This window comes from Helianthus annuus, chromosome 15, assembly GCF_002127325.2.
Source record: "Helianthus annuus cultivar XRQ/B chromosome 15, HanXRQr2.0-SUNRISE, whole genome shotgun sequence".
In the NCBI taxonomy this organism is placed as follows: domain Eukaryota; kingdom Viridiplantae; phylum Streptophyta; class Magnoliopsida; order Asterales; family Asteraceae; genus Helianthus; species Helianthus annuus.
The window spans coordinates 10,986,536-11,012,407 of NC_035447.2; the positions used below are offsets into that span (position 1 = coordinate 10,986,536).

General features: G+C 42.7%; 1 protein-coding gene across 2 annotated transcripts; it reads left to right on the forward strand.

Annotated features, from left to right (window-relative positions):
• The first annotated feature begins 1,844 nt into the window (after positions 1-1,844).
• LOC110910599 (sodium/hydrogen exchanger 8-like) lies at positions 1,845-25,362 on the forward strand. Of its 2 annotated transcripts, none has more exons than XM_022155221.2 (23): positions 1,845-2,247; positions 16,146-16,196; positions 16,284-16,375; positions 17,532-17,609; positions 17,687-17,844; positions 17,917-18,018; positions 18,106-18,223; positions 18,311-18,363; positions 18,446-18,511; positions 19,730-19,774; positions 19,911-19,966; positions 20,433-20,617; positions 20,733-20,780; positions 21,573-21,680; positions 21,802-22,033; positions 22,120-22,422; positions 23,098-23,195; positions 23,269-23,400; positions 23,476-23,694; positions 23,761-23,967; positions 24,056-24,320; positions 24,403-24,680; positions 24,801-25,362. In XM_022155221.2, the coding sequence occupies exons 1-23, from the start codon at positions 2,091-2,093 to the stop codon at positions 25,140-25,142; spliced, it is 3,393 nt and encodes a 1,130-aa protein (XP_022010913.1). In that variant the 5' UTR covers positions 1,845-2,090; the 3' UTR covers positions 25,143-25,362. The 2 variants fall into 2 exon arrangements, with proteins under 2 accessions (XP_022010913.1, XP_022010914.1); XM_022155222.2 differs by having other exon boundaries at positions 1,934-2,247; positions 16,273-16,375.
• Positions 25,363-25,872: the final 510 nt, after the last annotated feature.

The following is a 25,872-nucleotide window of genomic DNA, read 5'->3' on the forward strand; positions in this document are numbered from 1 at the left end:
AAAAAATAAAAAAACTGGTGGGGTAGGATCATCCTCCCACACCCTCTAGTGACCATCCTTGGGAGGACTATGACGTGGCGCCTACGTGGCGGATGGTCCTCCAAGGATGGAATGTCACCATACCCTCTAGCCTAATGTCATGCCATGTCAAGTCCCCACTCCACTCCACTTAGGGCTGTAAACGAGCTGAGTCGAGCCGAGCTAGACCCAGCTCGAGCTCGGCTCGAACTCGATTCGAGCTGGCTCGGCTCGAGCTCGAATTTTGAATCGAACTGAGATTTGAGGCTCGAGCTCAACTCGATTAGAATTCGAGCTAGCTCGGCTCGGCTCGATCTAACAAAAAAACCACAAAATTTACTACTTAAAAAGCCCTTAAAAATGAATTTCTTCATAGACCAAGGGCCATAATTGCCATTTAGTTTAACCATATGGCTAAATATGCAAGTATAAATAGTTAATTCACTTTGTACATTGTCTTTACCTTCTTTTATAGGAGAAATACTCTCTTAGTTTTTGTTTTCTAAGCGATGTGGGACAAAAAAATGAAGGATTTAAACCTTATCGAGCCAGCTCACGAGCTCACGAGCCGAGCCAGACCAAGCTCGAGCTCGGCTCGTTTACAAACCGAGCCGAGCCGAGCTAGCTCGTTAACAACCGAGCCAATTTCGAGCCGAGCTTTCTTCGAGCTTTTTTCGAGCGAGTTTCGAGCGAGCTGCGAGCCACGAGTTTTTTGAACACCCCTAACTCCACTCCCCATTTTCCACTCAAACACTAGTAATGGTCAAACACCCACTCTTTTTTTAATATATATTTTTTATTTCTAGAACACTCACTTAAACACTCGATGAGTAGTCACTGCCCAAGCACTCAAAACTCACCGAAACAAGGCCGGCAACACCTCCCCACATGGCAAACTCTCCCTGCCCGCTCCACTCACCGATCCCACTCCACCCACCCTAAGCTATACTAAAAAAATATAGGGACTGAGTTTTACATGTGGACTTATGCTAGATAAAAACTTATCATCAACTATGACAAAGATATTTACAAAAAAAAAAAAAAAATCAATAGAATATAAGTTGGTATGTATATTTTATAAAAATAATTTTATTATGTGAAAAAATAAGTAATTTCTTATAAGTTCACACGTTATGTTCATATGAGCGTAAGAGAAAGACTGTTTTATTGGCGCAAAGCCCGCATACATTGTGCCACGGTGCCGTGAGTGGGCGTCATCAAGACAACGGGCATAAGGGTGGAAGCTTGTTTCACTTGCAGTTGTTTAACTACCATCCAATCTTGTATATATTTACGCTTTGCAAGTTTATTTTTTTAGTTTTTTGTTATATTATTTAATTTAGGGTTATTGGATTTTGTCACATCAAACTATCGGCTATTAGCCACTGCCGCCCTCAACTATCACTTTGACGTCTGTCACCCCTAACTTAACACTTAGTGTGTTTTTTTGCAAGTTTATTTTTTAGTTCATTTATTTATTTAAAAAAAGTCTACTTAGTACCTTTTTAATTTACCCATGGTATTATAGCCTAGTGGTATTGGTGGTGGGATAAGGTTTATGACCATTAGGTCATGGGTTCGATTCCCACAAAGGGGGTTTTCCCAGATTTATTGAGTTTCCTCCTGAATTGGTGTATAGGCATTATTGTCTAGCGGAGATGAATATGATCAGATGGTTCTGCTGGTGGCACGATGATACTCCAGTGGTCCTCCAAATTTGCCGTTAAAAAAAAAAGTACCTTTTTAATTTCCAATCGATCTGATCTAGTACACAATAAAATGACAATTAATAATAATTTAGTACCGCCATTAGTGATTGATGTCTAAATCAACAAATAAATAAATAATCGATGTCCAAATCAGATTTTTGTACGTAACCTTAATAAATCTATTCCGATAAGTCTACTTAAAAACCGTTCAAAAAAATATTCTCGAATCACTTCAATTTCACTTCGTCTTACTTCAATCACACTATCTATCTATCTATATTCAACTGAATCTCCTCCACTTTTGTCTGAATCTATTTGAGTGTTCCGGCGAAATCGTGAATATATTTGCGTTTTCCGGCGGCAATGGCGACGGAGGGTGAATCGTCGAATCCGACGGACGCGGTGTTGTTCGTGGGGATTTCGTTGGTGTTGGGGATCGCATCCAGACATGTGCTAAGAGGAACTAGGGTTCCGTATACAGTTGCTCTGCTTGTTATTGGTATCGGCTTGGGATCATTAGGTATGTGTTAATAACGTTGATTTCATTTCATTATTTGGATCTGAATTATGAATGTGTCTTTTTTTTTTTCTATAATCATGATGAATTTAGTCATGCTTTGGTATACTCACTAGCTCTAACTCTGTTTCTAATGCTCAAAGGTTGGATTGCTAGTAGTTTTTCAAGCTCAGCTCATTAATGATTTATTAACTAATTTATATGCATTTATAGTTATTATGAGTTTGGGTAAAATGAAAACTTATACGAGTTGTGATAACTTAGAGAAATCGGTCTTACGAAATGTTTTTTTAATTATTTTTTTACCAAAAATCCTAAAAAAATAACTTTTCCAAAAAAACAATAATAGAAAAAATAGTTTTTCTTTTCATTTATGGCAGCTGTAAACGCTGTAAAAAGTGACGTTATACCTATGTTATCAACTTTTTATGGCCGCTAAGGGCCGAAAAACACCCCTTCGAATTTTTTTTAATTTTTTTTTACCGCAGTCTTTTCTAACATTTTAATATAAGGGTCGGAAAAAAAATGAGGGCAAAACGGAAGACCGAATTCTCTAAGTTCTCACAACTCGGAAGGGTTTTCCCTGGATTGATCTTGATCCTAGTTATTATATATAGATAATATATATAAATTATTTAGTAATTTATATTTATATTTATATTTATATTTATATTTATATTTATATATAATAACAATTCAAGTAGTTCCTTAGGAACAGTGATTTTTATTTTTTTGTTTAGGGAAATTTGTTTTTTCCTTATTTTTATTCTCTCGGATTTGTATGTTTTACGTTGGCTCTTCATGTTTTGCCCTTTTATAGTCTTTAGGGTTAAAGCTATAATTTATATATAACTAAGTTTAGGCTCCAGATTCAGCTTGAGCTCGGGCTCGCTTTAGCTCGGCTTGATTTGAGTTTTTAGCAAGTTGGTCTCGAGTAGCACATAAGTGGTTTGGCTTGTTTACACCTCTAAGTATACTGAAGGGGTATGGTCCCAAAAAGCCGCGCAAACCTCCGCCCAGGTTGCGCGCGAGACCATACTCCTTATTTCAGAATACTCATTAATAATATCCACGCGCGGCCTACACACGGTTTAGTTTATCCCGCGCGAGACAAGGCCCACAAGAGGCTCAGATATCAGCACTTAGCATAAAACAATGGAACACATGAGCATACTAACCCCGCGCGGATTAGTTTGCTGTCCAACAAGAGCCACCCAGTAGGGAAGCGCACAGCTACCTACAGTGGTACATAAGGTACAAGTGGCAGTAAAAGGAGCCAATGAGCGTCTAGCAGGCTCTGGTCAATCGTGCGCCACGATCGCCTGACGAGAAGTACACAAGGACGCCTACGTGGCACCAATCAGAGGACGGAGACAACTGTCCCACGATCTCCACTTGTCTGCTGATGACAGAAGGACAACAAGGCCGACAACAATGACACGTGGCTCCAATCAAGGTGCGCCAGCACCGGTAAACGTCTAGAAGCCACTAAGCGGTCGACGCCAGTGGGACAAAGAGCATATCCGTTTTGTTGTCCACTTCCGGCCCAAGGCCCATCAGCCCATAACCCCTTACACCTCTCCGGCTATAAATAGAGACCTCATTCCACAGGTTAAACATTCTATTCCCTCTACTCTCACTCTTAGCTCTTAATTACTCTCAAAGCAGTCGCTTATTCTCACGCCGGAGCCTGGTTAAGAGGGAAACCCCCACATTCCCATCTTAACGAGTAACGGTGTTCTGTTTTGCAGGATTGATTACCAAGTCGGAGCTCAAATATCCTTAAGAAGATTAACCATCATGAAAGGAACATAAATCAATCTAATTAACTCTCTAATTAGACCTGTGTTTCTTCATTGGCGCCCACCGATTTTTTCTATAACCACCTTCATCTTCTTTTATTTGAGCCTTTGACATCTTTTTCATCCTTCGACTATGACTGGTCAAGGAATCATCCCAGAGTTCGGTTTCGGAACCAACTCTAACACGGCGTTGGGTGAAGGAATCCAAAACTTCCAAGCCCAACAAATTGAAGAAATCGGCGAAGTTGAAATCAACAACACTGGGGGTCCGCGCGGGAGCTTCACTCGCATCACCCAAGTGGTCACCCCAGGGAACAACGGAGAAGGACCTTCGAACACAGCGCCACCTCAAAATGTATCTGCATTACTTGGCTTACCAGAAGGCGAAACCCCAGCCTCGTGGTATGCCAAGAACATCGCCACCATCAATGCAGCATACCAATTGCTGATCGCGCAGCAAGTAGTTTTGACGACAGAACCGTCCTTGGTCACCCCTCAGAGTCAGGGGGTGCGCCAAATGCCCCCACCAGCCAATATACAAGGCAGAATCAACAGGCCTCCCCCTACAAGACGTTTAAGCGTACAAGACACGCGCGATACAAGAGGGGAAACGGATAGTTACTACGACTATCCGTCGAACCTTCAACGAGGCCCTGTTCACAGCCGGCTCACGCCGCGCAACATGAACAACGAATGGGAAGAAACGGACCCGTATGATCCCACATGGGAAGGTGACGAGGAATCGTCAGTCTTTAATCGTTTACCAAAAAACCATGAGTACTACAAGCCAAGACAACACATTGGCTACACTGAAGAAGCTGAAAGAGATTTCCGCCTGGCATACCGACCAGCGGAAGCTGCGGAGCACTCCAAGTTTATCCCGAAAATTGCACTCGCGCCGCTTTCACGAGAGAAGCTTCCCCCGACTGTCGGGAAATTCAATGGATTGACTGATCCAGACGATCACGTCAGAACGTTCACGAGTGTGGGCTGTATGGGAGGTTGGAACATGCCCATGTGGTGCCACCTGTTCATTCAAACTCTTACCGAGGCGGCTCGCGCCTGGTTGACAGCCTTCCGCCTGGGAAGATTAAGTCATGGACAGATTTCAAGACGCAATTCTTGAGCTACTTTAGCCAACAACGTTGCTACCAACGCGACACAGCCGAAGTAGAAGATATTTGGCGAAGAGATGGTGAAGGTCTGGAGGACTTCATCACGCGTTTTAACAAAGAATGTCTGGAAATAGGCGGCGTCAGTGAGCAACTCATGCGCTGTCACTTCAAAAAGGCTATACGCTGCGATAGTCTCATTCGAACCATCACAGGCAAAGATGGAATGCCAAAGGAGTGGGATAAACTAATGGAAGCCGCAAAAATCGTCGCACAGACTGAGGAGTCCCTTGCTGGTGGAAAGGGCTACTACCCTGAGGATCGATTCTCAAGAGGAAGTACGCGCGACAACAACAACAAGCGTAACAAATACAAGAGTACTGACTGGAAGTCTGAGAGACCAAGAGGCCGCGACGACAGGCCGCGCTACAGAGAAGATGCGCGAGAAACGATTGACCGAATTGGTTACAAGAGGGCGGTCAGAGACGACAATCGTAACAAACACTGGACTCCGCTCACAAAAACGCCAAAGGAGGTATTGATGACGGAGAATATCGATTTCAAGGCTCCCAGGCCAATGACAAACAAGAAAGGGCAAGACCCCAACTTGTACTGCGATTTTCACAAAGATTCAGGGCACCTGACCGACGACTGTTATAGCTTGCGCCAAGAAATCGAGAGAGCGCTCAAAAGCGGTAAGCTAAGTCATTTAGTGAAGAATGTACGCAAAGAAACCCGTCAACTCCAGCGCCACGACGAAGGAAACCACAAAAAGGTCCGACGACTAGAGACTCACATGGTCAACGGACCCAGGTATAGCGCGAAAGAGAAAGGCAAACGCCCTTATGAACCTTCTTGGCAAGAGCAACAAGTTATATTTCCGGTAGTGCGCGGCGGACCTCGCGCCACACGTCCCGTCGTCATTACCCGTATAATCGGGCATTATGAAACTGACTACATATTCATAGACCCGGGAAGTACGGCCGACATCATCTACGAACAGTGTTTCAATCAGTTGGATGAGGAGGATAAAGCGCGACTCGAGCCAGTCGATTATCCTTTGTCTGGGTTTTGCAACGAGATGGTTTTTCCTCTCGGACAGATCAGTTTCCCCGTCACGCTCTCTGACGGGAAACACTCAAGAACAACAAATGTGAACTTCATGGTAATGCCAGTGAAATCGAGGCATGATGTGCTTATTGGTAGGGAAACACAAGGCGAGCTAAACATGGTGACTTCAACGCCTCATTCTGCGATAGGTTTCCCAACCAAGACAAGAGTAGCAATCATATATGCCAAGAAAGAAGTAATGTCAACTGAAGAGCTGCGCCCAACAAAGGCGGCGAAGGTCTCCACGACCGAGCCAGAGAAATGGGTTTTAAACCGAAAGTACCCAGAGCAGACTGTGACAATTGGCCACGCCATTTCGTCAGACATTAGAACACGTCTAAAGCAACTGCTGTTTCGAAACATGGATATATTTGCCTGGACCCCGGCAGACATGACCGGTGTCCCGCGCAACATCACCGAGCATTGCTTAAACACGTACCCCTCTGTCGAGCCAAAGGTTCAAAGAAGGCGCAGCCTAGGAGCAGATAAGACAAAAGCAATGAACGAGCAAGTATGTGAGCTGCTTAAAGCCGGGATCTTGCGAGAGGTAAGATATCAGAGTTGGGTTGCGAACCCAGTGATGGTCGAAAAGTCAAACGGCGGATGGCGCATGTGCGTAGATTACACCGATCTCAACAAGGCGTGCCCAAAGGATTGCTATTCCTTGCCTGAGATCGATAAAAAAATAGATTCTCTCGCGCCATACCGATGGAAGTGCTTTTTGGATTGCTACAAAGGATACCATCAAGTTCAGATGAAGCTAGAGGATGAAGACAAGACAGCGTTCAGAACTGGTCTTGGAATCTTCTGCTACACAAAGATGCCTTTTGGTCTGAAGAATGCAGGCGCGACATATCAACGCTTGATGGATAAGACCTTTGCAGGTGACATCGGAAAGCATATTGAGGTTTATATCGATGATCTAGTGGTTAAAAGTCCCGAGGAGGACCAAATGTTGAAAGACATCGAGAAAACGTTCAACTCATTGCGCAGCGTAAATATGAAGCTAAATCCAGCCAAGTGTTCTTTTGGCATGGAAGAAGGGAAGTTTTTAGGCTTCATTGTCACAAACGGCGGTTTCAAGGTGAATCCAGAGAAAGTACAAGCTATAGAACGAATGCCCTCACCGCGAAACATCAAGGAAATGCAACGACTGGCCGGCCGGCTGGCCGCGCTTAATCGTTTTCTCTCCAACCACGCCGCAAAGTCGTATCTCTTCATCAGTACGTTGCGCAACTGCGTGAAGAAACAGGAGTTCAAGTGGACACCGGAGGCAGAAACAACTTTTCAACAGATGAAAGCGTGTCTAATTGAACTCCCTACCCTGACGGCACCGTTTGAAAAAGAGCCCCTCGTACTGTACTTGTCCTCCTCGGATAAGGCAGTAGGGTCAGTATTATTGGTCGACAGAAACGGAGTACAAACCCCGATCTACTATTTCAGCAGGGTACTCACTGACCCAGAAACAAGATATTCCACAATGGAGAAGCTGGTTCTTGCGCTATTACACGCCTCCAGAAGGCTGCGCCGATACTTCACAGGCCATGTGATAACTGTGCTTACAAATTTCCACATTGGCACTATACTACAGAAGCCTGAGACATCAGGAAGGTTGGCAAAATGGGCCATTGAACTGCGAGGCCATAACATCGTGTACAGGCCAAGACCAGCCATTAAGGGTCAGGTCCTAGCCGACTTCATCACAGAAGTGCCGGCCGATAAAATCAAAGAGTGCGAGCTGATAGAGACTCCCGAGAAAGATGCAACAGATGAAACTTGGATGCTTTACACCGACGGGGCATCAAATGAAGATGGCGCGGGAGCAGGATTGCGCCTAGTGAGCCCAGAGAATCACGAGTTTACTTACGCCATTAAGTTGGACTTCAAAAACACCAACAACGAGGCTGAGTACGAAGCTTTTCTGGCAGGCTTACGCCTCGCCATCAGAATGGGAGCCAAAAGCTTGCGCGCACACGTTGACTCACTCCTGATAGCCAGCCAAGTAAACGGCATATACGACGCGAAGGGAGAAGTTATGGCTTTGTATCTGGAACAAGCGAAAGAATTGCTCCAACAATTCAAATCTCACAAGGTTATACACATCAATCGCTCCGAAAACAAGCCAGCTGATGCCTTGAGCAAGCTTGCCTCGACCTCCTTTCAACATCTTGCCAAGGATGTAAGGATAGAGGTACTCAAGAATCCATCGGTGCTGCTGCGACAAGTGAACGTCATCGAAACGGGCCAACCTTCATGGATGACCCCGATAATCCAATACTTGCAAGAAGGGGTACTCTCTGAAAACAAAGCGGAAGCGAGGAAGATCCAAAACAAGGCCCTACAATATGAAATGAACGGCGGTATTTTGTACCGAAAGTCCTTCCTGGGGCCACTACTGCGCTGTGTGGACCCCCAGGATGCGAACTACCTGATAAGGGAGATCCATGAGGGGATCTGCGGCATTCACTCCGGGCCACGGATGGTTGTCGCAAAGATCATGAGCGCCGGTTACTACTGGCCTGGTATGCATGTAGACGCGCTGAAGGAGATCCGCAAATGTGACTCTTGCCAGAGGCATTCTCCAAAAACACTGCGCCCTAAGAACGATCTTATCCCTGTATCCACTGCATGGCCCTTCCAGCAGTGGGGAATTGACATGGTGGGACCCTTCCCGGATGCTCCCGGCGCCGTAAAATTCATCATAGTGGCTGTCGATTACTTCACAAAGTGGGTGGAGGCCAAAGCCCTTGCATCCACCACAGCTATGATTGTGCGCAAGTTCATCTGGGAGCACATCATATGCAGATTTGGCCTCCCGCTCAAGATTGTAACAGACAATGGCACCAACTTTGCATCGAAAGATCTCAAGAAGTGGATGAAGGAGATGAAAATCGAACACACTTTCACATCTGTTGCGCACCCCCAAGGCAACGGACAAGTGGAAAGCGTGAACAAATGCATTGTCGAGGGAATAAAGGCCAGATTGGGGACAAGGCGACGAGGATGGGTTGATGAGCTCCCGAGCATCTTATGGGCTCATCGAACCATGCCAAAAACAAGTACCGGCGAGACCCCCTTTAGCTTGGTTTATGGCTCAGAGGCGGTTATCCCGGCGGAGATTGGCCTACCCTCACCACGCATGACAGCGGTCAACTCAATTGACAATGAAGCGGAAAGACGCCTTGAGTTGGACTTGTTAGAAGAAAGGCGCGAAATCGCGCGAATCAAAGAGGCCAAGTACAAGACCCAGCTAGAAAGGTACTACAACACAAGGGTCCGCATCTGCACCTTCACCCCAGGGGAATACGTCTTCCGCGACAATGAAGCGTCAAATGCGGAACGTCCAGGAAAGTTGGCACCTAAATGGGAAGGCCCATACCTGATCCACGAGGTCCTGGGCAAAGGAGCTTACAAGTTACGCACCCTAGATGGCCACATCTTACCACGAACATGGAACGCGCAACAACTGCGCAAATGTTATATGTAATTTTCCTATGACAGCTATACGCCATTAACAATTAATGTATGAAGGCCTATGCGCCCATTCCAGACTTAATGAAAACATACGACATGTTTTTCTATTACATTTTTTCGTTACAAATGCATGCTAAACTTTTGATTAGCGCGAAAACACTTTAGCATTTTAAAAATTTGTTGACAAGAACCGCCTCCAAGGTCCTCCGCGAACAAAGCGCGAGACCGGGCGGTCACCTTTTACTTAAAAGACACTTCCATTTATTCGAGCTAATTTAACCTAAGTTTTAACAGCAATGCAATAATTGCAACGGAAAAAACGAAAACGATCCATATAATAAACTTGCGCAACTGCGCAGCATTTACAATCAAGTTGCAAAAGACAGTTACAAGGCACAAACGCCTATCAACAACCTATTCAACAACCTATTCTATTCATCGCGTCGATCACCATCATCATCTCCGTCATCCTCACCATCGTCATCATTGCCATCATCATCACCATCTCCACCGTCATCACCAGCTGGTTCTTCATCGGATAGTTCGACGGTAACTGGTGGGTCGAGGACTGCTTTAAGACGCTGGCACCAGTCGTCTCTTTTCAAAGATTCCACAACCAGATCCATGATAGGCAAGGTAAGGTTGTCATACGAGTTTTCAGCATGTGCAAGCGCAGCATCAGCACGTTCAGTCACCGAGCAATGGCTTACATCAAATTCTTGCCCTAGCACCTGCTCAACGTGACTGGCACATTCCAAGTAACCTCCCCGATGACCCACCGCACGCGCCGCATCCGTGAGAGCAGCAACGGCGCGATCGAGCTCGCCAGCATTTAAGATGGAGTTGGCAACCTTCCACAAAAGAAAAGCGTTAAGGACAACCCTTAACCAGATGGAATCATAAAAGACAGAAGTACAAACTTACCAGCGCTACTCCACGCGTGCGCATCCATTCAGCCTCCGAGACAAGCGTGTCAACGATGCCTTTGGCCTCGGAGTAGTTGGTCTGAGCCACGTTAAGCGCGGCAATGCTGACAGCACGCGCCTCCTCAGCTGTAGCAGCCTTAACCCTCTCGGCCTCCAGATCGATCTCCAACGACTCACATCTATCGATTTGCTCGTTCAAGCGACGTTTGAGCTCCGCAATCTCAACGTCCTTGGCGTGGAGATCTCTGTCCTTGCTAGACAGCTGCACCTTGGCCTCAGATAACTCAACCTGGAAGCCGACAAAACAACTTAGGACGGTTTGTTAACATAGCAAGAATAAATGAAAACAAATAAACTAACCTCCATCTGCTGCTTGGCAGTTTTCTCTCCATGCGCCTCCTCTACCTTCGATGTCAAGTCAGCAACTTTAGCCTCAAGATCAACTATCTTCTGTCGAGCCGCATAGGCGCGCTCGTTGTCTTGGGCGCAGATACGTTTGAACTCGACCTTCTCCTTGGCCAGTTGCTCTTCAACATTATGGAGTTTCTTTTGCAGGCCTTCGCGGCCCCATTCTTCGGCCTTCTTATCGGCTTCAAATTTGGCTCTCTCCTCATCAAGAGCAGCCTTGGACTTTTCAAACTCAGCAATGCGTTTTAACGAGCGCTCACGATAACCCTCCCAGTCGGCGCGCTCTCTAACCATTGTTCGCCATTCGCGAACTATCTGGTGGTTGGCAGCACGAGCGTTGGCCTCTTCAAGTATAAAGGTGCGATATAACATTTCATGGGGTTTCGCCCTTTGCCGGTTGACCTCTGCAGGGGTAAACGAATTCAAAAAACCACTCGCGGCAAGGGGCAAATTCATGAAATGTATCTTTTTGCTTTAAGCTCCAAGGGGCTTGGTGAGGAGCATCGCCGCGTTCTTATTCATTGTAAGTTTTATAGTAGATATCGCCAACGGTGTCCTTCGCCCCAACCACATTTGGGTTATAACCCCCAGCTCCACCAGAGCTCGCGCCGCTAGAGGAGAAACGTCCTGACCCCTTAGAAGTAAGGACATGCGCGGGGTGGGTAGATTTTGTGACCTCAGGCCCTTGGACATTAACAGGCTGTTCCATAGCCTTCTTCTTTTCTAACTCCTCCAGGGCCCTCCTCTTCGCCGCTTCGGCCACCCTCTCCTCCTCAGCCTTCCTCTTTCTCTCCTCCTCCTCCTTCCTCTTCCTCTCTACTTCATCCTTCCTCCTCTTCTCCTCCTCAATCTTCTTCTTCTTTTCTTCCTCTCTCTTCTGATTCTCCTGCGCCTTTCGCTGAGCCTCAGCAGCCTTCGCGGCGTCCTGAGCAGCAGCATCAGAAGATTGATGGTAATCTTCGGCCTCTTCGACGCAGCCTCACTGAACGTGACACCCTTCTCAGGGGTCTTTTTCTTGATCTCTGCAAAAATAATGCAAGTACATTTAAGCAAAGAGAAAAGTATTAAGAAGAGAAGCAAAGAACATACCCGGAGAAAATTTATACAACGAGCGCAAGTTGCTCGTTTTCCCAACCACGGGAAGCACAACAGCAGTAGGCGCGGAAGCCACACCAGCCGTGGTTTCGCTCCTACCTCTCTTCCTGCCAATCAGTCGGGCAGCAGCATCTTCTTCCTCCGCCTCATCATCTTCAGGGGTCGCGCCAGCATCAGGGTTACGAGAACCCGCGCTCCCAGAGCTCTTTGAACCGCCTGCTCAAGTTTTTGATTTAGCTGTGCGCGGTAAGCCTTCAAGTGAGTCACTGACTATAACAAAATCGCCTAAGTCACTTTGCCGGAGGTGAAGAGTACCTTTATCAGCAGCAGCGGTTGCGCGACTAGGGCCAGTGTCCTTGCTGGTCACTTCAGCATCTACCTTCGTCTTCTTCTTCTTCGAGGGTTTCTTCTTCCTCTCTTCTGGGTCAATCCCCAGGTCGCGCAACACACCTGCAAAGATTTTAGACCACGAACTTAGCTCGCCATTGGAAGACCCTACTGACTCCTCGCTGGAAAGATAGAGAATCTCTTTCCCAGCAGAAGTCACAGAGCGCAAAGGACGAGGTTTAGGATATTACGCACCTTCAGTAGCGGTTGGCGGCGAAGCAAAGGCACCTTCAACCGGAAACATGAAGTTGCCCTTAATCTGGTCATACCAGCTTTCTTCATCATCGCGCAATGGGCGCACGCCCATGGAACCACCAAATGTGAAGGCAGCTTGATAGAGTTGCGCCTCTAAACATGAACATAAGTAAGTAACAATTAAAGCAAGCTACTTCAAAAAAAAAAAAAAAAAAAAAAAAAAAAAAAAAAAAAAAACAAAGAGATAACAAACCTTGATCACCGATCTTCAACACCGGAACCTCCCTGCTGCTGGGTAACCACTGGTCACTCATCTTAGCCGCGACCAAAACGTTTTCCCCAAACACCCGATTTGGGGTTGGAGTCAACTGCTGATACCATCGAGCATTCTTCGGAATCGGTAGGTCTTCCTTGGGTATTGCTTCAGTCCAATCCCTAAAGGGCATAGCAATCGGCAATACTTCTTCACGGATGAAGAAGAACTTGGGTTTCCAGTCGTGGAAACTCTTCGGGGGGTTTAGCAGAATCTTCTTCGCCGCACCCCGGCTTGCAAACGAGAAAAAACCCATCGTCCTCTGCAACTGGTAGAAAGCCCGAAACTTCTCTACCGATGGTTCGATGCCATGAGATCGGCATAGGAATTCGAAATGACGAACCCTAACCATCCCAGGTGGACTCATCTGTGACAGATGGAAGTTGTAGTAATGAAGAATATTCCCCAGGAAGTTTGTAGCTGGTAATCTGAAGTTACCCTGAAGGAAGAAATCTTCATACAGGGTAATGTACCCAGGTGGTGCATCAGCCGAGGTCTGGCCCTGAGCCGGATACCGGGCATCCCACTCCGGTGGGAATCGAAAGCTCCGAACGATCTGTTCAAAAAGCCCTAGATCCCACTTGAGGACAGGAACTGGACCTTCCTCGACAGCAACTTCCTGATGCTCCTCACTCATTGTATCAAAGAACAAATCTGGAAAAAACTCGAAGAAAAACTTGAAGATTTGCAGAAATCTTGAAGATATGAAGAACCAACTTTGAAGATTCAAAGAGAAGTTTGAGAGAGAGTAAGAAGGCAACGAAGAGAAGTGAGAATCTCTCACCTCTCTTCGGATATATATACCCATCGCATTTAATGCGATGGGTAACCGTGCCGCTTTCGCCGCTAGGCTAACCAATGAGAAGCTGCCACGTCAAGCGGGAAACCAGGGGTGACGGTTGCCACGCGCGCGTGGGCCTCACTCTCCTGACACGAAGTGCAACCGCCGCAGACGGCATGATGACACCCGTGCCAGTGGTCAACTCAAACGTCGCACTCAGCGACTTATACAACCAACTTGTCAGAATTTCAAATTTCGAAGTTTCCCGCCATAAAAATAACAAGTAACTTCATGTAAAAGTTACATGCGCCGCGCAAGCTAAACGTCACCTCCAATAACTTGCGCGCCTGATCAGACAAACAATATTCCCTAAAGACCTGCCTTGGTGCCTGCGCAATGGAAAACAACATTTTTCACATGCGCCACACCAATCAGGATCAAAAGAACATTTCCCCTATTACACTTATTCCTCTTATTTTTATTAAGTCCAGAGCTCCAACCACTTGCGTTGCGCATGGTGCAGCACTGGACTGGGGGGACTTGAAGGGGTATGGTCCCAAAACGCCGCGCAAACCTCCGCCCAGGTTGCGCGCGAGACCATACTCCTTATTTCAGAAAACTTATTAATAATATCCACGCGCGGCCTACACACGGTTTAGTTTATCCCGCGCGAGACAAGGCCCACAAGAGGCTCAGATATCAGCACTTAGCATAAAACAATGGAACAAATGAGCATACTAACCCCGCGCGGATTAGTTTGCTGTCCAACAAGAGCCACCCAGTAGGGAAGCGCACAGCTACCTACAGTGGTACATAAGGTACAAGTGGCAGTAAAAGGAGCCAATGAGCGTCTAGCAGGCTCTGGTCAATCGTGCGCCACGATCGCCTGACGAGAAGTACACAAGGACGCCTACGTGGCACCAATCAGAGGACGGAGACAACTGTCCCACGATCTCCACTTGTCTGCTGATGACAGAAGGACAACAAGGCCGACAACAATGACATGTGGCTCCAATCAAGGTGCGCCAGCACCGGTAAACGTCTAGAAGCCACTAAGCGGTCGACGCCAGTGGGACAAAGAGCATATCCGTTTTGTTGTCCACTTCCGGCCCAAGGCCCATCAGCCCATAACCCCTTACACCTCTCCGGCTATAAATAGAGACCTCATTCCACAGGTTAAACATTCTATTCCCTCTACTCTCACTCTTAGCTCTTAATTACTCTCAAAGCAGTCGCTTATTCTCACGCCGGAGCCTGGTTAAGAGGGAAACCCCCACATTCCCCTCTTAACGAGTAACGGTGTTCTGTTTTGCAGGATTGATTACCAAGTCGGAGCTCAAATATCCTTAAGAAGATTAACCATCATGAAAGGAACATAAATCAATCTAATTAACTCTCTAATTAGACCTGTGTTTCTTCATATACCCAATAGTTTGTTAAAGATTGCTCGATAAGTGGAGCTTTTGCTGGCTTTAGCTCTGCTCGATTTGAATTTTTAGCAAGTCGGTCTCTAGTAGCTCATGAGCGTTTTGGCTTGTTTACACCTCTAAGTTGTAAAAATGGAGGAGGGGCTTGACTAGTTTAAGTTGTACCAAGGGTCAACTTCTCTCTAGACAAGTTAAAGGTGGGCCACTGTCTAGTTGAAGTTGAATACCTGTAATATTCCAAATTACTAATGGAATGGGAAGAATACAAATATACAACATGCTTTTTCTACTTTGTAACTATAATCCTCCTATTTCTATTTTAGAAAATATAAGTGAAATTATTCCATGTTATGTGTAGAAATTTATAATGTTAATAGTGGATAACGGATGTGTATTTGCAGACCTGGCTATGTTCAAGATATTATAATAGTGTTCTGTTGGAAAAAAGATAAATAGATTTGTCTCAACATGATGGCCTCTTTCGCAAGGCACATAATATAATCATAGTTTGTATTAATAAAAGTTTGAAAGTAGGTAGCTTTTGCTTGGAGATAGCCTTTTACACATCACTTGACGAGCATATACTCACACGTCGAAGTAATTAGATGTTTTTTAACGAAGAAAAAAGTTTTTGATTCAATCTGAGTTCTCAAAGAAAAGTGAAAATATGAATTCAAGCAGAGAATAAGCATGCTGTTATAACTTTTCTATCTGTGGAATTGTCATTGAAATGTTTAATTAGAGATTTGAGAGATACACATGTGCTTGTTGAATTTAAGGGGACTTATTCCACATGTTTTGGATGTTAGGCGCTACACAATATTTTTCTGTTATTTTATTCTTTTCTAAGTAAAAAATCTTAATAACGCAGAATATGGAACAAGCCATCGATTAGGAAAGGTTGGCGATGGAATTCGGATTTGTAAGTTGAATAACTCCTTTCGTTAAACTGGAAGTTATGCACATCCATTTGTTTTTGTTTTATATTACTTATATAGTTCATGTGTAGGGGCAAATATTGATCCTGATCTTCTGTTAGCTGTTTTTCTCCCTGCTCTTCTTTTTGAAAGTTCATTTTCAATGGAGGTGCACCAGATAAAGGTTGACTTCTAGACTTCGTATTCTTACTAGACACACATTGATATATCAATCGCAATTCAGTTGTTTTTTCCTTGCAACATTATGTTACGGAAGCAGCTCTTTGCAAAAGGCATGGGTCGTAGGGGTGTAAATGAGCCGAGCCTGAGCTCAAATAGGCTCGAACTCGGCTCGTTTCGAGCTTTATTTTTTAAGCTTGAGCTCGGCTCGTGAGTAGTTTCTAAAGCTCTAGCCTGGCTCGTTTATTATCTGTTAATTAACTTTATTCATTTGTAACTAATCATTCATATGTATTTTAATTATTATAACTATTATATATGATAATATATATTATTTTGTTACTTTTATCATAACTTTATATATAATAATAATAATAATAATTATTATATAAATATATATTTAGTATATTAAATAAAGGAAAATTGGTATTTAATAAACCAAGCTTTAACCAGTTGGTAAATAATAATCCAACCTACAGAACTGGTATATAATAATCCTACCTATCAACATGTTGGTACTCAATAAACTTTCGTTAATTTTTTTTAACTGAAGTTAATTTTTAAGTTTTATTTATTACACAAACAGTCCCTGTAGTTGTAATTTACTAGTTTTAACTATTTTATAAACCTCAAATCGAGGAAAAGGAGGATTTTCGTTTGTTTTTTTTTGTTTCATAAAATAGTTAAAACTAGTAAATTACAATTACAGGGACTGTTTGTGTAATAAATAAAACATAAAAACTAACTTCAGTTAAAAAAAATTAACGGAAGTTCATTGAGTACCAACATATTGATAGGTAGGATTATTATATACCATTCTGTAGGTTGGATTATTATTTACCAACTGGTTAAAGGTTGGTTTATTAAATACCAATTTTCCATAAATAAAAATTATATAGATAACAGGCTCGTTTAGGCTCACAAGCCGGCTGGAGCTCGAAAAATGAAGCTTGAGCTCGGGATCGTTTCTTTAGCAAGCTTATTTTTGGGCGCGGAGTTGTTTAAGCTTGGCTCGATTGGAGCTTTTAGTGAGCCGATCTCAAGTAGTTCACAAGCAGCTTGGCTCGTTTACTCCCCTAGCTTTGTGATATGTACAGTCAATGTTAAATTATTGTTTTCTCAAAATAGAAACAAAAAAATCCACCTTTTTGTCTTTGCAGAAATGTATGGCTCAAATGGTACTTCTTGCCGGGCCTGGGGTTCTAATATCCACATTCATTCTCGGCGCAGCATTGAAGGTTTGCTTACACACGTCTCTTTTGCTTTTTCTGATCGGGTTCTGTTTCTTAAGAATATCTAAAACGCTTAACTGCAGTTAATTTTTCCATATAACTGGAGTTGGAAAACATCATTGCTTCTTGGAGGACTTTTAAGCGCTACCGATCCTGTTGCCGTAGTTGCATTGTTAAAAGAGCTCGGTGCAAGCAAAAAACTGAGTACGATTATCGAAGGAGAATCATTAATGAATGACGGGTATCTATTTTCTGTGACATATTATAGAAGTTTCTATGACATCGGAATTAAGGTTTAGTACTTTACGTTCAGGACGGCAATCGTTGTGTATACACTTTTTTTCCGAATGGTAACGGGATCGACGTTCAGCTGGGGTACCATCATCAAGTTCTTGTCGCAAGTATCTCTTGGAGCGTAAGTATTTACCTTTGATTTGTAATATGACTTTGATTTGTAATATGACGGTTATATTTGATTGATAAAATAGTTTCCTTGGTCCAGTGTAGGAATGGGTATCGCGTTTGGTCTGGTGTCTTACTTGTGGCTCGGGTTTATATTCAACGATACTGTGATAGAAATTACATTGACTCTTGCTGTGAGCTACCTTGCTTACTTCGTGGTATGTTACCTTTTAAACTCGCAAAACTACATTTGTTCCCTATATACGTTTTGTATAATAAGCTAATTTGTGTCTCCGTTGCGATAGTCTCAAGAAGGTGCTGATATATCTGGAGTATTAACAGTGATGACGTTGGGAATGTAAGTTCAAATGTTTCAATAGTCTAGCATCAACTGAATATATAGTTATATACGAATCTGATCAGGCAAAACAATCGAGCAGGTTCTATGCTGCTGTTGCTAGAACGGCTTTCAAAGGTGAAGGGCAACAAAGCTTGCATCATTTCTGGTATTTTTTTTACTTTCTTGTCTTGTTATAATGATGGGATTGAACTCTATAGGACAACACAGAATTCTCAGGAACTTTATCTGTTAAGTTTAGAGCTCTTTGATCTGATTTAAAGAGTTGCAAATTATTAAATGAAACGAAGTTTAGCAAAATCTTGCGTTCAGTTACCTTATTATCTTTATAGTTGAATTGAAAAGAACGTTGCAGCAAATACACTAAACTGTTAATCATCTAACACAGAAAATGGTACTTGTTTAACTTAGTGATAAAGGCTATGCGAAAGTACTGGAACTAGGGGTGTAAACGAGCCGAGCTGAGCCCGTTTAAGCTCGATCTTGGCAGTCTTGAGTAGTTTTTCAAGCTCGAGTTCAGCTTGGTTATTATTTATTCATCATCATCATCAAAATCATCATACTCAGTAAATCCCACCAATAGCAAAGCTAAGGTAGGATCTGAGGAGGGTAAGATGTAGACAGCCTTACCTCTACCCCGTAGGAATAGAGAGGCTGCTTCCAGTGAGACCCCCGGTTCGATAGTAGTTTTGCATCAAGCCTTGGACATAAGGCACATAACACTCAACAATCGGGACAAAGGCCGATTAGTGCATGTACCCTTTTGTCTTTCGGCTATCAATGCCACCATATGATGCGTGATTAACCGTCCGCCGCTTTTAGCGTTATTTTCACGAAATTAGTAAAATAACGTTAAAATTAGTGCAATTTCACTTTTGCCCCCGAGGGCCCACACATATATACATTATATGTGCACACCGCAAGCGGGGCGTTGGTTATTATTTATTGAGTAATTTATATACGTTTATCATCTTTTTTGTATATATTTGTATTTTTAACTTTTATATATAAATTAATTTATATTATTAGTTTTTTTAATCATAATTATATAAATGATAGGCTCGTTTAGGCTCTGAGCCGGCTCGAGCTCAATAAGTGAAGCTCGGGCTCGTTTATTAAACACACTTTTTTAGGCTCCGGCTTCTTTAAGCTCGGCTCGATTTGAGCTTTTAGCTAGCCGATCTCAAGTAGCTCACGAGTGGCTTGGCTCATCGACACCCCTAACTGGTACCAACAGCTTATGAACCAAAACCTCTAATACTTGTTCTAGCTGTTTAATACTATTTATCGTCTTCTTCGACCAACACGCAATAAAATACCATTTCTTTGTAATACTCTTTTAGCCCTTGCTCATGTTAAACTTCAGGGAAATGGTGGCATATATCGCTAATACACTGATCTTCATCTTGAGGTATGTTCTCCTAGATTAAAACTTCCCGTATTTCACTATTTTGAGAGAAAAGTTACTAGCGGAGGAATGTCATGATTTGTGATTAAACTATGAGAAATACTTGACTTAATATTTCTTTTTTCTATTCATATTGCAGTGGAGTAGTGATAGCTGAAGGTATACTCGGAGGTGACAGTATACTTAAACACGAGGGTAAGCTCTAATCTCTCTTGTTAATTTATTTTTGAGTTAAATGCCATTTTAGTCCCTGTGGTTTGGGCCATTTTGCCAGTTTAGTCCAAAGGTTTCATTTTTAACCTGTGGGTCCAAAAAGGTTTCACAGTTGCCATTTTAGTCCACTTGGTTAACTTCATCCATTTTTTCTGTTAACGAGAAGGCCAATTTGGTCATTTTGTATGTAATTCTGTTAACTAAAAGGGCAATTCAGCCATATAAAATGACCGAATTGGCCTTCTCGTTAACAGAAAAAATGGATGAAGTTAACCCAGTGGACTAAAATGGCAACTGTGAAACCTTTTTGGACCCACAGGTTAAAAATGAAACCTTTGGACTAAACTGGCAAAATGGCCCAAACCACAGGGACTAAAATGGCATTTAACTCTTTATTTTTTCTCTTATACAACACACTCCTACATGTCAACACATGTATCTGTTACAGAAAATGTGTGGGGGTATCTCATCCTCCTATACGTGCTGCTACAACTCTCACGGGCCATAGTGGTTGGGTCATTATATCCCTTGCTCAGTTATTGCGGTTACGGCTTGGACTGGAAAGAAGCTACTGTACTTGTGTGGTCCGGTTTGAGAGGCGCTGTCGCGTTGTCACTTTCTCTGTCGGTTAAGGTAAGTTATCCTTGATACTTGTAGAAAAAATCATGGATAAGAGCCCTGAATCCATGAATCGTCGTCATATGTAGAATCTTATTTATACTAACTAATTCCATTGCTGTTCTTTCAGCAATCTAGTGACACGTCATCATACATAAGTCGTGAAACAGGAACCCTGGTATGCTTCTTTAGCTTCTTGACATTGTAATATCACTGGCGCTACGTTTGACATTCTCAAATTATTAATTATTAATAATTAATATAACAAAAGAGGGTGTCTTTGGAATAGTACCTAAGACACAATCTCTATTTTTTATTGTTTTTCTTTGCCAAATTTACAACATTGCCATCCAACCCAAGGGTTTTTTTTGTGTGTTTTCAACCCTTCAACTTTTAGCATTGCCACTGACACCCCCTCAGCTTTCTAAAAACTTAGTAAAATGTCACATTGACGCCCTCTAGTTTTACGTGCTTATTTTTATTTTCTTGGATCAAATATAATACGTTTTCGTGCTTTTTTTTTATGAATGTTTTTGGTTGGTCTACGTTTTGTTCGGAAACGAGTCGGGTCAAATATAATACGTTTTCACTAGGCTGTATAAGTTCGAGTTACTTTACGTTTCGACTCCGCCACAACGTGGCTATTTTCTTACATGCTTATTTTTAAGCACGTTTCGTTATAAATCCAAGTTGGTTTACATTTCGACGTGAATTTTTTCGGTAACGAGTCATGTCAAATATAATACGATGTCGTGCTTATTTTCATGTGAGTTTTCAGTTGGTCTTCGTCTTGTCGTAAATTTTGTTCGAAAACAAACCGGGTCAAATGTTCGATGGTATAAACTCGGGTTACTTTAAGTTTCATCGCCACCGCAACGCACAGTGGGTCAAAATACCAGTAAATTTTATACAGAAAAACTGATAGAATGATTGTAATTCTCATTGTTTGTGACTTTGTTCGTGTATGCAGTTTGTGTTCTTCACCGGCGGAATTGTGTTTCTAACACTCATTATAAACGGGTCAACTACTCAATTTGTTTTGCGGATGCTACAAATGGATAAGCTGTCAGCAGCTAAGGTACATTTATGAACCATATACGATATGCAATTATGCATATTGTAACAATGGTCTTTAAAACTCAAAATCTCCGATATTGAACATGTTTTTATAATTAAGTGGCTTTTAATCTTTGTGGTAGACGCGTATACTGGAGTACACCAAGTATGAAATGATGAGCAAAGCGCTAGAAGCTTTCGGTGATCTTGTAGATGATGAGGAATTAGGACCTGCTGATTGGTCTACCGTCAAGAAATACATCACAAGCTTGCAAGACTCTGAAGGAGAGCGTATGCACCCTCATACTTCATTAGAGGATGGCAACAATGTGGACCACATGCATCTATCAGATATACGTATACGTTTTTTAAACGGTAGGCCATAACCGTTCTATGTGTTAATATATTTGCCAATGTGTACTCTTTATCTTATTGGTTAAACCGTTTTTTTTTTTGTTTAGGTGTACAAGCTGCTTATTGGGTGATGCTAGAGCAAGGTAGGATCACACAGTTTACCGCAAACATTTTGATGCAATCCGTGGATGAAGCGCTTGATTTGGTGTCGTCACAACCGCTATGTGATTGGAATGGGTTAAAAGCTAATGTTCGTTTCCCTAATTATTATAAGTTTCTGCAATCAACCACGATTCCACGCAAGCTTGTAACTTACTTCACAGTTGAAAGGTTGGAATCTGCATGTTACATTTCGGCTGCTTTTCTCCGTGCCCATAGAATTGCGCGACAGCAACTACACGACTTTATTGGTAACATTCACTCTTCATCATCTTTATATAAAGAAACTAGCGTATTGATAGATGTTTAAAAATAAATTCTAATGTTTACAATTTTGATGAGAAAAAAAAAACATGTTTGGATTGATTTTAGGGTAAATTGCATTTTACGTCCTTTAAGTTTGAGCAAAATTGCAGGCGTTGTCCTCTAACTAATGAAATTACACTGAATGTCCTTTATGTTACAGTTTCTCATCATGCGGCGTCCTTTTGCTCTAACCCAGTTAATTTTTCCCGTTAACTCTTCAACACGTGCCACTCACATGAGGGCATAATGGCCATTTTCACTTGATAACTAAAACAAAAAATATTAATTATCCGTGAAACTTCAAGAGGAAGATATATTTTAAGTGAAAATGACCATTATACCCTCATGTGAGTGACACATATTAAAAGTTAACATAAATAACTAACTGGGTTAGGGCAAAAGGACACCGCATGATGAGATATTGTAACATAAAGGACATCTAGTGTAATTTCGTTTGTTAAAGGATAGCGTCTGCAATTTAACTCAAACTTAGAGGATGTAAAATGCAATTTACTCTTGATTTTATATATTACATCATCATCATCATCATCATCATCATTAATATTAAGCTTCTACAAGAACTAATATTGTTATTTATTATGTCTGCAACTCTACTGTAGGGGATAGTGAAATTGCATTGGCAATAATTAACGAGAGTGAGACCGAAGGAGAGGAAGCAAAAAAGTTTCTGGAAGACGTTCGCACTACTTTTCCACAGGTTCGTTAAAGTCACAAACTCTCATTCTAAGACCCCCAAACTTGTAAGCTTACACTCGCTACAATTTCCACAGGTTTTACGTGTTTTGAAAACAAGGCAAGTGACATATTCGGTGCTCAATCATCTAATCGAATACGTTCAAGATCTCGAGAAGTCTGGATTATTAGAGGAGAAGGAATTGGTTCATATTCATGATGGTGTCCAGGTATTCCTCACAAATACGTCTTGTAGTTTAGCCTTGTGTGAAGTGCCCAAATAAGTTATGCCGATTTTAACGCAGACCGACTTGAAGAAACTTTTAAGAAATCCTCCGTTAGTTAAGATTCCCAAAGCGCATGATTTAATTAGCGCCAATCCGCTACTGGGAGCCCTTCCATCAACCGTGCGTGAGAAAATCGCGGGGTCCACCAAGGAGACGATGAAACTACGCGCAGTGACTCTATACCGCGAGGACTCCAAAGCAAACGGCGTCTGGCTGATATCTAACGGTGTCGTAAAGGTAATTGACAGTGTTAAGTTCTAGAGTTTGTGATGAAGTATTCAGTTGTTTTGAATCTTTCGACAGTGGGATAGCACGAAAATCAAAAAAAGGTATTCGTTGCATCCAACGTTCGCACACGGAAGTACTCTGGGCTTATACGAGGTCCTGACCGGAAAGCGTTACATGTGTGACATTATTACTGATTCTGTGGTTCTTGGTTTCTTCATTGAAGCCGAAAAGATATTGTCGGTGCTCGGAACCGATGATGCAGTTGATGACTTTTTGTGGCAGGTATGTTATAACTTATAACTACACGTTTTGGATATAATTCATAACGTTATATTTTTGATATGATACTAACTTAATATTTTCATAACAGGAAAGCTCAATCATACTCTCGAAACTCTTGGTCCCGCAAATCTTTGAGAAAATGACGATGCATGACCTACGGACTCTTGTGGCAGAAAGATCAACTATGAACACGTATATAAGCGGAGAGAGTTTTGATTTGCCTCAGAATATGATCGGTCTGTTATTAGAAGGATTCATTAAAACGCAGGGTACGTTAGAACTTATTACCGCACCAGCTGCACTATTCCCGTCATATGGCGACCGCAGTTTCCGAGTGTCAGAAATAGCAGCAGGTACGAAAAAAAAGCAGGCTTTTATTGTTTGAACTTTGAAACTACGTAAGGCGAATTATAATGTGCTTATTTTTTTGATAAGCCGGAAGCTTTTGTCACCATGCAACCTCGTACGTAGTTGAGACAAGGTCACGGGTGATGATGTTTGAGATTAGTGGATTTGAAGGAACTAGAACCCTTCAGAGGAGGGCGTCTTCGTTAATATCACATGGCGGGGCGGGGGATAACCCGTCCCCGGCCCGGGAACATAGCGGTCTAATGAGTTGGCCACAAGGCCCTTTTAAGTCCAGGCAACATTCCAGTGCGATTGATAACAACTTATCTGCACGCGCAATGCAACTAAGCATGTACGGCAGCATGGTATGTCCCGTATTCTTCATCTTTAAAAAAATCTCGCAGCGTTGTAGTCTTGTAGAGGTATGGTATTATGGTTTTCCGGTTTTCCATTGGCTGACTGCATTATATTTGATTAATGATCAGATATCCAACGAAAGACACAGCCCGCATAACGGAGGGGCGAAACGATCTGAGAAGCCATCACACAGCAAGTCTTATCCAAGGGTCCCACCAACCGAGAAGCCATCACATAGCAAGTCTTATCCAAGGGTCCCACCAACCGAGAGGCGGGGCCTGCTTTCTGTGAGATCAGAAGGGTCTACTACAGTGAGAAAAACGGTGAACGTGGGAAGTGAATCTCTTGTAGTCCCGGACAACAGAAATGATGGTCATGAAATGGATTACTCGAGTGACGAGTCTGGTGGTGAGGATGAACATATTGTCAGAATCGACTCACCGAGTACACTCTCGTTCCGAGCTCCGTAACCTCTCTCTCTCATGTACTCCTAGTTTATTATTCCACAGCCTGTTTGTTTGTTTGTTGTACAATAAAATTTGTTTTGTAGTGTGGTTAAAACTGAAGAATTGTAATATATGTAGTCCCATGTATTCTAATACTATGCCCATGTAACAAGTAGCTAGGATTAGAGGTGGACCACATACCAAAAGATTTTTTATTTATATAGTCATATTTTATTATGTGTTATTTATGTATCCGAGGATCATATTCGACGTATTAGGTGTATCTGTATTTGTAGTCCTACGCTAGTGGTTTTATTATGTGTTATTTAAGTATCTACCGTTCACATTGACATACTATCCCACACTAATGCTCCTGTTTACCAATGGGGTGATGGTCCATTGGCAAAGACAAAGCCTTTAAAAATACCTAGGTTGGGAAGGGGAAGGTCTTGGGTTCAAGTCTCACGACAAAGGATTAAAGAAATTAGCCGTTCAAAAAAAAAAAATGCAACTGTTTTTCTTGGATAATCCTGACCATTCAAAGTCTTCAACTTTGATTCTCAGCCGTTTAAATTCACTAAAACCTTCTAAAAGCAACAATTTATAGCGGTTATGTACCAATCCCTACTCTCCTCTTTCTCCTGCTTCCTCGCAACTACGTGTATCACATCTCACCGTAAACAAGCCATGCCTTCACTCTCCATGAAGTTTGTGAGGTGCGATCGAAAACTCCAAAGCAAATTATCACCGTCGT